The 12666-nt window shown below is 38.4% G+C and overlaps 1 protein-coding gene and 1 long non-coding RNA gene across 3 annotated transcripts in view; one reads left to right on the top strand and one right to left on the bottom strand.

The window, feature by feature from the left end:
• The window catches only part of LOC128088467 (uncharacterized), a 166038-nt gene that overhangs the window by 87030 nt on the left and 66342 nt on the right, over positions 1–12666 (top strand). The window lies entirely within an intron of this gene.
• The window catches only part of SUGCT (succinyl-CoA:glutarate-CoA transferase), a 330926-nt gene that overhangs the window by 271498 nt on the left and 46762 nt on the right, over positions 1–12666 (bottom strand). For both annotated transcript variants that reach the window (XM_052699012.1, XM_052699013.1), the window contains exon 8: positions 9998–10141. In XM_052699012.1, coding sequence (XP_052554972.1) covers positions 9998–10141 — 144 coding nt within the window. The remainder of the gene's footprint in view (positions 1–9997; positions 10142–12666) is intronic.

The following is a 12666-nucleotide window of genomic DNA, read 5'->3' as shown; positions in this document are numbered from 1 at the left end:
TTTCCACTCCAAAGAATAAAGACATTGAGTTTCTCAGGAGGGGAAAAAAAAAAAAAACCATCAACGTATTTTCCCATAACTAGTTACTGGAAACAGATGAATCACTTTAACAGTAACTTTAAAAAACAAATCAATTTTGGGCAATTCCAGGACATAAAAAATTCAGCCAAAACAGTTAAAATGTTGGCAAAGCTGTTAGCAACTGAAACCAGACTCTGATAACAAACATATCAGACAACCCTAACAATAACTGACACTTCTAAAATCATTTTCTCCTTTCCCCACCTTCTGTGAAGGAAGAATATATAATAAATGCATTATCTTCTTATCTTCTATGTTTTTATGCCATTATGCTAGGACCATGAAAAATGAAACATACAAAAAGTTTATTTTGCTACATCTTACACATACTTTTAAAATACTGTAATATATTTTGTAATATTATTTCTTAGTTGTAGCACCTCCCTCTAAGAGCCTATGATTTAACATGAATTATAACTTAAAATACTTAAGGCTTAATTCTATTGGCGCTGGCTGTATTTCATTTTCTGTTTAGAAGCAGCACAAACCAAACTGTTAGTGTGGCTTCTACCCATGCAAAGGACTGCAGCATACTTGCAAAGAGCAAAATAATCCAAGCTTAAAAGCTGTAGCTGAATGTGATGGTCGAGAAAAAAAGAGCATAACATGCAAAACAAATATCCAGACAGACTTTGCTTATATACAAACTAATTACCTGAGAGAACAGGCAACAAAATAACTTCAGTGATTTTCTTATTAATTGCAACAGGGTAGTTAGTACCTAGAGGCTCCAATTTGGACTCCACACACGCTTTGCTAAGGATTGTACTATTTCACTGAATCAGTAAGAAAAATGGTTTTCCATGCTAAGCTGCCAACACCCAAAAGGAGCTGTATTAAAGCACTTCTCATTTTTGATCTTATGATTAGAAACAGTGCCATGTACAAGGGAAAGTATGCATATATCTAATTAGCATCTACAGTGCTGAGCTGGTACATCTATAGCACTCATCTTCACCTCATCAGCACTTATACAAATAAACTAAAAAGCATGACTTCTGATGAAGCCATTACTACCCACTCTGCACATTATCATCCCTCCACAAAATAATGGTAGCTTCAGTAGCTTTAGGTAGATTTTTAAACTTCTCATTTGGTACGTAGAAAGGAGCCAGATGGACTTGGCTGGGTGAGAAGTGTGCAAATACTCCACATTTAACTACTAACACTATCCACTATTAACACAGTCAAATCTCTACTGGTTGTAACAGCCTCCATTGTTGTTCAACCTTCTGGCACACCTGGGCCACAGTGAGTGAAAAATAATTGCCTTAGGCCACATAAAATATTTAATTACTGTAAGCAAAAAGTATCGCATTGACTATATTTTAATATATTTAAGTAAGAAACAAAACCTTTATTTAATAAATATATTAAAACTTTAAAAAAGTAGGCAACAAAAACAAAACTAGAAGGCTGGACACGTATGGAACAGTGACAAAAAAAAAAAAAAAAAAAATCAAGGTTTTCAGGACAGCTTAATTTTACTGAGTCAGTCTTAAACTAGCCCAGAACACAACAGTATCCAAGGCACTTGCAGATATACCGATATTTCCTAAAAATGAAAACTCTTAAATACTAAATCAGTTAAGTATTGCTGCAACAGTAGGAAACACTGGGAAATATCAAATTATTAATAATGGCACATGAAGACAGTGGAGATCAAAATTACTCCTCATCCTGGTTTGTTCAAGAAGCATACCATTTTGTCATGAAACTTCCCTTGCAGAACGATTCAGAAGCCTATCCATAACTTTTACTCCTTTAATACATAATAGCCATTTTGTTGTACAAAAAGAGATTGAAAAGATTAAGCAGGAAACACGTGGAACTTCCACACACAGAAGCTACATCAAGTAGACTGTTTGCTCTGAATGAAGTTTTAGAATTTAGGTCGGAAGTAAGGAAAAAGCCTTTTGCAGTGAGGGCAGTGAGGCATGGGAACAGGCTGTCCAGAGATGTGGCAACCATCCCTGAAGACTTTCAAGGTGAGGCTGGATCAAGCCCTGGACAGCCTGATTTAGCTGTGTATGTACCTGTTCACTGCAGGGAAGTTGAACTAGATGACCTTTAAAGGTACTTTTCAACTCCAAGGTTTCTATTATGTTCATCATCTTGTATGACAAGACGACATCATCAAAAAAGCAAAGTATTTCTTCTTTTTATCAGAACCTCTTTTCCAGTAAAATCCCACAAGAGGATTTTTAAGGGGAACCTTTAGTTTCTGCTGGTTTTGCATATGGTGCAATAACAAATCTACTGTTGCACGTACAGAAATGGAGGAAGATGGGGAGTAGAAGTTATGCACAATAATATTACTTCAGTAGAGCAGTACCAGTATTTTAGTTTCATAATTTTAACACCACAAGGTTTTTGAACACTGCCCATTAATTGCTAATGTGCTAGTGGACTACAAGGATGATACAAGAAGCAAACTTGTGGAACTGAAAGAAATAGCACAAATTTTAATGCACAAGATAAATGCTGCAAAGTTAGAAAAATAAAATTAACAAGTTAATTTGTTCAGGTTGTTTTCAAGCACTGTAATGCTGCCTGCAACACAAATGGGGTTAACCTAGACAGTTGTTAAGCCAGATACAAGTTAAAAAGAAACACTGTCCAAAGTTCTATTTGATTTGAGAGATGAGTTAGCACTATCAATGCATCAGAAATATGGCATTTCTGCATAACACTATAAATAGTGACAAGTTTGCACATCTCTTTCTGAAAGTGTCTCCTCATTAGAGTTAGAAAATTTAACTATTCAAGCATACTTAATTTTTTTGTGCTAAAGTACTTTCATATAATTTTCATCTTAGAAATCTAGTACTACAAACATTCATTCCAAAGAAGGCAAGGCATTTTTACAAATAGCTGAAGTCTGACTTTCAGGCAGAGGTGCATGTCATGCAGTACAGAATAACCCTCAGATTAATTCAGGCACTCATGCTGCACCATCATGGTGGCAACTCTTCCCTGTCATCTGGCCCTGCCCAGCCCAGCCCCAGGCATGCCCATCATTCAGCAACAACCAACATACCAGAATACTATTAGCAGTGTTTTGGCTCAAACCAGGATACTTTGCAGTTCACTTATGAGCTAGAAATAACAACATACAGATTGATAGAAACATGGAGAAATATGGTCACGGCAGCCAAAATCCCATCAGACCAATAAGTAGTAGTTAGTCCAAATTTGCATCATCATTCTCCATTGCTTCACTTTATTAAATAAAAAAGCTAATCGAAGTTACCTGAGATGGTCTCACAAAGCACTGTTCAAACCTTAGTTATCATTATTATAGTTATTCCATCAGCATACACAAAAATGACAGGCTTGAGAAGGCTTAAGAGACCTCCAGAGGCTCAACAGCACACTGAAATCACTAGTTTTACTTAACCACAATTTTTCTGTAACATAAAATTGAAACCTGTTCCATCAAATTACAGCTCTTCAGCTTTCTTTGCAAAAAATCTTGGAAGGCCCTGTCCAAATCAGGCCAATGTAGAGAGCGACTTCTAAAAACTTCAGAGGTGAGTTTTAAGGATATCGGTCACAGAATCATAGGAAGGTTTACAATGGAAGGGATCTTACAGGCCCTCAAGCTCCAACCTCATGGGAGGGACACCTCCTAATAGATCAAATTGCCCAGGGCTTCTCCCAGCCCAGCCTTGAAGACTTTTAAAGCTGCACTTCTGTAGCTTTTCTAGGCAGTAAAAAAAGGCATTTTAGCCTGTGCCAGTATCTTACCACCCTCATGATGAAGGATTTTCTTCTAACATCTTATATAAACCTATCTTCCTTCAGTTCCCCATCCTGCCACTACATGTCTTTGTAAAAAGTCCCTCCTCATCTTACCTGTAGGCCCCTTGTTGTGGTTTAACCTGGCAGGTGGCTCAGCACCACACACTTGTTTGCTCACTCCACCCCTTCCTATTAGAATGGGTGGGAAAAAAGAAGAAAAAAAGAAAAGTACAACTTGTGAGTTGAGATAAAACCTATTCACTAAGATAAAGAAAGAGAGAGAAAATGCATTTGTGTATACACATAGCGAGTGATGCACAAGCAATTGCTCACCATCTGTCAAACAACAGCCAGCTAGTCCTTGAGCAGAGGAAGGAAGCCCAATGAACTCCCATCTTTTCCATGCTTACCTTCTACATGATGTCATATGACACAGAATAACCCTTTAGCTGGTTTAGATCACCTGTTCTGATTTTCTTCCCTCCCAGTTCCTTGTGCCCCTTTAGCCTCTCACTGGCAGTAGGAGAAGCTAAGAAAACTGGAACAGCCTTGGCTCTGTACAGCATTGCTCAGCAACAACTAGAAACATCAGTGTGTTACCAACATTGTTTTTCTCCTAAAAAAAAAAATACAGCATCATACCAGAGGCTATGAAGAAGAACAGCCCTGTCCTAGGGGAAACAAGGACTATCCTTTGGTTACGGTTGCCTCAGATCCCTGTCTTCCCTAGATTGACCAGCTGTAATTCCCTCTGCCTCACAGCCTTCTCATAATCCTCCTGGCCTCCTCTGGAGGTGTTTACACAGGCCTATGTCCTTCTTGTGCTGGGGATCTCAGAGCCACGTGCAGTACTGCAGGCAGGATCTATGCTTATTCTGCTATGTTTGCTTATATCTTTACCATATACTTCAAAACATCCAGGATATCCTTTTTCTCCTAATACTTAGCATGATCCCAAAATGTGATCTGTTGGCAATTAAGTACAATAAACATCTTGATACCATTTCCAAAGTCATATCCATATTCAAAGGTTATCTAAATAATAATCCTATTAAAAGCAATATCTTCGTCTTCTGATTCTCTCCCTTACCCATTCCAGATAGTTGTTTTTATCTTTTCTATGTACTAAATGGGCTTTTTTTTTGTATGTACCTCCTAGTCCTAATTTACAACTCAGGAAAATGAAGCTGCAAGACATTCAGACTTCATTTCATTAGCACAATAAATAATTGCAGCAAAGACAAAAATATGAATACTTCACTGTCAAGTAGCAAATGAAGAAGAAGTTTCCCTTGCAATCTGGCTAACAATTCTGTTTACAGAGCAAAGAAAGCCATCAAATCTGAAAACCAACTGGAGTACAATGCTCCAACAACTAACTAATCATTAGAAGTCACAACACATTCCAAAGAGGCCAATATGAAATAGAGTTACTGTCATATTACTATGGTCTCCAGGGCTACTTCAGTGACATTCTGGCTACTTAAAACCCTGAGGGATAATGTCTGCTCTTTATTAAGCTGAGATCTTCAATTGAAATTTTAGAGAATAATAGCCAAGAAAAGTGCCTGACGCAAAAGAGACAGTCATGTTAATTTAGACTTGGTTATATTTCCATATCAGAGCTGCATAGTGAAAAAGAACGTCTCCATACAAAGCACACCCACTTTTCTTACATGACAGAACACTGTTTTGCAAGATAACATTCTCTAAGCTCGTAATAAAGAACTCTTCATAGCCAAAACAAGACAACTGTGTAAGAGTCCTACTGATGGCTCCCAAAATCACCAGAAACAACGACCGCTAGAAAAACAGATTTCCCTTATTGTAAGAGCAGCAAGACCTGTACAATGAGAAGGTGTTACAAAAAGAAGAATGCTCACCCATCTCCAAAAATCTAGGCTTGCAGAAAAACTCCACAAAGGAAGAAACTCCAGCAAGGGATCCTTCCCCAGTCTCAGTCAGCCCTTAAATGAGGTTCAAGAGAGGTGGAGACAGACTCCACCCCTTCCAATCACACAGGTGAATTACCTCCATCTGTGCTCCCAGGGCTGACTGGTTCTTTTCTTCCAGGTGCTCAGTCAGTGGTTCAGACTGTGACTCCACAGTTCCTATACATTTATGTATTCAGAGAACTTATAACTTAGCAGGTAGAAAAGCAATGCATTACTGCCAAGATACCTGCACAGTGTTTGAGTTCCACAACTGCTATTTCTCATACAGCTTAGTGCTGTATGATGCCATATGTGACCTCCAGGTAGCATATAATCAGTGTCAGTTTCAAATACAACTAGCAGTTTGTAGAAGACATGTCACGAAAACTTTTAATGGAGACCACTCTAAGCACTTGAAATATATATGCCTTAAACCAATGCATTTTGGGAAAAAGAGATCCAGAAGCCCAAAAACTATTAGATTCTAAACCTCGGTGTTTTCTGAATAAACTGTCAAACTAGAGCTAGAGATACAGTGTAGAAAATAACTCATGCCAATTTTCTAGGGTCACTTTAAAATTTGAAGATGAAGTTTCCTTTAAAAAATTCAAATTAAAACCTAATAATCAGAAGCACAGAAATGTCTGACGAGCAATTATATAACACAAACAATATTAATTGCATTATCCTGTTTGTGGAATCTGCAAAAACAATGCGCTCCAAAACTGCAGAAAAGTTAAATGTAAAATACTTCTTGCATATTGTCAGACCAAGAGAAACCAACTTATTACAGTATTTGTTAGAGCCTGGTTGCAATTAAATACAGGAAGGATATTAAAACTTCCAAGAGATTTTTTTTTTTTTTCAAGCCACAACAGAAGAAAAGGCGCAATTGCATAATTGGAACCAAATCCAAAACCCACTTCCTTCTTATTTACTAGCATCATCTAAAGGACACCATTTAGATGCTGACGCTGAAAGGTCTGGAGCTGACAACTGTAAATCATCTGAAAGTCAAAAGTTTCAAAGGAATTGTATGACACGGGTTAAAAGTTTATAGATGATAGATACAGAAAGTTAGTGCTCACTGCAGAACCGCATCCCAGCGGTCACTGCATCTCCTCAGTAAAATTCTAGAATTCTGTTTTGCTGCACAGAAAGAAATCTTCTTTTATAGTCACAGACTGGCATAGAGCAATTGGACAAAACTGTCTGACATGTAACATTTGAAATAAATGTCTTTTTAAGATATTCTAACATTAACAATTTTAAGAGACCAGGATTTCATTTATCAGATACTTTTTCTGTACGAACCAGAAAAATAAAGCACAAACTTGCCACTCAGAGGGAAAGTTCTTTAAAAAGCGTAACTGATAGCTGAATTCACTTCATGCCCTTTGTCATTAGCATATTGTGCAGAAAATTAGCATCAAAAGCAACACCCTACAAAAAAAAAAAAAAAAAAAAAAGAAAGCCATTTGCCTTTCTATAAAGCATGTAGAAAAGTGACAGCAGAGACACAATTGGTCGTGCACATACTTAGGGCTTTTCCTATAAAATGATCCAAATGTTGGTCAGGGATTTCAATCTATTTAAGAACTTTAACTCCTGGAGGTTGTTTTTCTCTTTTTCTTTCTTCTTTTTTTTCCCCTTCCCCCTTCACCCCCAGCTAGATCAGGCTGCCCAGAGCACCATCCAGCCTCACATTCAATACTTCCACAGATGGGGCATCCATAACTTCTCTGGGCAGCCTGCTCCAATGCCTCACCACCAGTGAATAATTTCTTCCTCATACCTAATCTAAATACACCCTCTTTTAATTTAAAGCCATTACCTCTTGTCCTATCACTACCCTCCCTAAGTCTCCTGCTTTCCCGTAGGCTCCCTTTAAGTAGTGGAAGGCAGCAACAATGACTTCTGAAAGCCCTTAATAATGCTCAAGGAATATATTATATTATATTATGTTATAATAATATAATATATATATATATAATATTATAATATAATATCTTATATTATAATAATACTTATTATAGAGAGATAGATATTATTTATAGACAGGTATTATTTATAAGATACTTTATATGTTCATATACGCTCATATATATATATATATATATATATATATTTATATATGTAGTCTTGAGTCAGAATTCCCAGTTCAGGTGAAAGGATGGACAAAAGGATAAGCATATTAGTTCAGTGCATGAAACACTGATGGAAGCAACAAGTTTCATATATGTCCCTGCTCTCCTAACTGAATAGCAGGACATTACAGCAGCACTTTCGCTCAACACACAGGAAAAAAGATTTTTTCTCACTAAAAATGATCATAGTCCAGTAAAACTCACACTGAAGGAGAAGCAGCATTTCTTTGGCAATGAGATCACACAATCAACAGCAACAAGAGCAAACTAAAAATCTACAGTTTTGATGGTATCTGTGAGAGATTCCAAAGACTCACTCTTTTTAAAGACTCAACACACAAGGAAGACCTTGCCTTAGATATCTCAGCTTGGTATGTAAAACCATAACCTCTCTGAACAACCCGATTCTACCACAGTAATTGGTAGAATTATTAAAATATTACCAACAGAAGCATTATTAAAATATTACCAACTAAAAAATTACCAACGGAAGCATTGAGAGCAATTTTTCTTACACTGTTTTCTTAGATTTTTTTCTACTGGTTCTTTTCTCATCTTTGATGACACTGACCCTTCAAGATTTACAAGTAAAAATAGTTTTTGTTTTTTTTAAAAAGAAGAAGAAAAAGAAGAAAACAAACCGGGATAACTAGAAGACTAGATGTTCCCAGGGAGACTTGTCTGTCAGCTGCATTTTTCTTCATCTATTTTAACGTTTTCAATGGGATTGATCACATTGGTTTGTTTCCTACCCCAAAATCTCATCCAAAAATAATTTTCTCCGATTAAATAAATGTTCTCCTTAAAGTCTTAGGCGAACATCCTAGAGCAAATTTTGGACCAGGGTGAGGTTATCTTATACAAAATGCGTATTTTCTGATTAACAATTTATAAATGTAGTCTATTACAAAATATCAACGTATTTCAGTTTAGTGTACCCAACTTTGAGGAAAAAAAATAAACATTTATTTGGCAATTAGAATGCCATGTATGGAATTACTCTTTAATAACTTTTATATAAATACAATTTAATAACAAGTACAGAATAAAATAATATATAAAAAGTACATATATAAGCATCCCTTCACCATTTTGTACTTCTTCAGCTAAGCACATAAGGGCCAAAAATCACATATCATGCACACTTTGTTCACTTTGTTTTGTGAACACACAGATATCTGAGTGCTCATTCCCTCTCATTTATATGCCAATGAGTGGCATAAAGGATAATGTGAAATATCACAAAGATAGAGTGCTTTTTTTTCTTGCACAGCCAAAGCTGCCTTAAACAAAATAATTCCAAGGGCAACTGTGCTGACAAAGCTGACAAAGGATGTATTAGGAGTTGCACCAACACATAGCCTCATTTCTTTCTACTTCCAGCATTTGATAAAATGCCAAATAATAATCCAGAAGAGTCCATTAAAAAGCCAAACAACAGCAGAAGAAAGGATCATGGCATAACTGATGTTCAAATGGCAATTTCAAGTTCTCATGATTAGTTGTATATGATACAGCTGTCATCACGTCTCTGTCTTTCCAATTTTGATGAGATTTCTCTACAGCGGTCTAGAGAAAATACTGCATATTCACACTTATTTTATTCCCTAATTTCCAGAGTCAGTAGGCAGACTTCTCAGATTAGATTACTTTTATATTTCAGTGATCCTTGACTACTTGACAATTTTGTTCAAGCCATTCAATCACTCTGCTAGCTTCATGGCCCAGTGCCAAGTCCTCCCTTCCAATGGTGGTTTCACCATTTACACTCGTCTTTCTTCAACCACCTACTACAACTGCTTGCTATCTCTGCATGATCAAAAGCTTGATAAACTGTTTTAAAAGAACATGGAAGTCTTCTCTAAAAATTGGAAAACAGACATACTGCTGTAACAACTATAACCATGTCGTATGAAATGGGCACTGCCAGAGTGGCATAATGAGGAAGTTGTCACTGACACAATTTATTTTCATTAGTATCGTTGTCATAAATTATACTTATTAATTTGCATTAATTTATATCAAAATATTGGATTTCAGTTCAAACATCTTAACAACTAAAAGTAGTTTGTTTGCTTTTTAAATTCTTACCTGAGATGACAAGAGATTGCAGTCAATGTGCATTCCTTTCCCCGTCTTATGCTTCTGAAGCAAGCCAGCCATAATTGCTCCACACGTATACAAGCCAGTAGCAAGATCTGTCATGGCTACTCCTACTCTAACTGGTTCACCACCCTAAAGAAAAGGAAGGCAACACTCCAAGTGAAATGAAAACAAACAGAAAGCAAATAGAAAAGAAAGGAAAAGGAAGAAGAAGGAATAAGCAAAGCATTAGTTTGTTTTAGTACATGCCACATAATTCTTATCATAAAAAGCGTTTACATGTTTCCTCATCACAAGCAACAATAGATAAAAGCATCTTTGAGTGAACCAAAACATAAAGGCTACCCTTGAAAAAGAGGTATTCTTGCAGTATTTACACAATCCCATGCATCAAGATGTTGCAAAGCCTGTAAACTGTAAATTACTTTCTACACTACTTCTTGCTCTATTCTGATCAATACTTCAACACACAAATGCTCAGAGGACAGAGAAACTGTTAGAGACAACAAAACAGAAGCCAAAGGTCTAAGGATTTCCACAGCACATATTTTCACAGTTTCCTCTTACGGAACACTGATGATGTGTTGATGGAGTGACGGCATTGGTGGACAAAGGGAAGGCGACCGACGTCATTTACCTGGACCTGAGCAAGGCCTTTGACATGGTCCCCCACCACATCCTCATCTCCAAATTGGAGGGAAGTGGATTTGATGGGTGGACGACCCGATGGATGAGCAATTGGTTGAAAGGCCGCAGACAGAGGGTGGTGGTCAATGGCTCTGTGTCCAGGTGAATGCCGGTAACAAGTGGTGTCCCCCAAGGGTCTGTCTTGGGACCGGTGCTCTTTAACATCTTTATTAATGACATCGATGAGAGAATTGAGTGCACCCTCAGCAAGTTTGCTGACGACACCAAGCTGAGTGGTGCGGTTGATACGGTGAAAGGAAGGGATGCCATTCAGAGGGACCTCGACAGGCTGGAGGGCTGGGCTCGGGTGAACCTAATGAGGTTCGACACGGCAAAGTGCAAGGTTTTGCATTTGGGCCGGAAGAACCCCAGGCACCCGTACAGGCTGGGAGGAGTGGGCCTTGAGAGCAGCTCGGCAGAGAAGGACCTGGGGGTCCTGATGGACGAGAGACTGAACATGAGCCAGCAGTGCGCTCTGGCAGCTCGAAAGGCAAATGGGATCCTGGGCTCCATCAGGAGAGGGGTGGTCAGCAGGGACAGGGAGGTGATTGTCCCTCTCTACTCGGCTCTTGTGAGGCCCCACCTGGAGTACTGTGTCCAGATGTGGAGCCCTCAGTACAAGAAAGACATAGAGATCTTGGAAAGGGTCCAGAGGACGGCGACTAAGATGATCAGGGGGCTGGAGCACCTCCCCTATGAGGACAGGCTGAGGGAGTTGGGCTTGTTCAGCCTGGAGAAGAGAAGGCTGTGGGGTGACCTCATTGCAGCCTATCAATACCTGAAGGGAACCTACACCCAGGAGGGGAGTAAACTCTTCAAAAGGGCTGACAATAGCAGGACTAGGGGAAATGGATCCAAGTTGAGGGGGGGAAGATTTAGGTTGGATGTTAGGAGGAAGTTCTTCACAAGGAGAGTAGTTAGGCCCTGGAACAGGCTGCCTAGGGAGGTTGTGGATGCCCCGTCCTTGGACGTGTTCAAGGCCAGGTTGGACGGGGTCCTGGGCAGCCTGATCTGAATGTGGATGTTTGGTGGCCCTGCTAGGCAGGGGGGTTGGAACTACATGATCCTTGAGGTCCCTTCCAACCCGGGTGATTCTGTGATTCTGTGAACACTCCTATACTTAAGAAGTCAAACTACTATATTGCTATGTTATTTTTAACATAGCAGACATGTTTCTGCAGCAGTTTGCACAATTTCCACTCTTCCTCAGTGTGCCTAATAAGATAGTTCAGCAACTATCATCCCCCTCCTCCCCTAAATCAGTTTCTAATGTCCACCTGTGCCTTTCTGTGACAGGATGCATTCTCTAACTAATGTGAAATAGATTCATTTACATTTTCATATCTGTCCTGTGGAACAAGAGATAGGAAGCTGCTTTATGTGAACGGTAAAGCTTCGCATAAAGTGCTTGAACATAGAGAAGTTCACTCCAGTGCCTTGCTGTTGCAAACTTGCCACTAGCTTACACTTTTATTCACGATCGCCTCAATGTATTCTGGAAGATTCCTTTCCTGATTTTTTTTTTTTTTTTTTTGCCCTTTGACATAACTTTTCTTCCCAGTTTTACATCAGTGCTACAAAAAGTGATCCGCTATAACTGGAAATTGGTTTGAAATGACATGCACTGTAAAAGTATTAATAAAAGTCCAGTAGTCCTTACAGAATGGAAATAACTTGCTGCAGCTAATATTAACCAGTAAGGGCTATATTTTTTTTCAACAGCTCTGAACAATATACTACGTGTACTCTTTTGTAGTCATTTGTTTTTAAGCTGAAGAATGGCCCCTCTGGTACTGTAGATTCTAATCATGTTTTGCTGTCTAGTGTCCAGTAAGATAAAAAATCCTGCTTCAACAACAAAAAATGCTTACTGAATACGCCGCAGCACCATAAAGCTACCTAGCACTGAATGCAGTGATCCACTTGGAGATGTAAAGGGCACTTGTATCCAAGTTGTTTTTATTTAAGTT

This window comes from Tympanuchus pallidicinctus, unplaced genomic scaffold, assembly GCF_026119805.1.
Source record: "Tympanuchus pallidicinctus isolate F22 unplaced genomic scaffold, pur_lepc_1.0 scaffold34, whole genome shotgun sequence".
Taxonomy (NCBI): domain Eukaryota; kingdom Metazoa; phylum Chordata; class Aves; order Galliformes; family Phasianidae; genus Tympanuchus; species Tympanuchus pallidicinctus.
The sequence above is the reverse complement of the archived record's forward strand: the minus strand, read 5'-3'. Positions and strand labels throughout refer to the sequence as shown.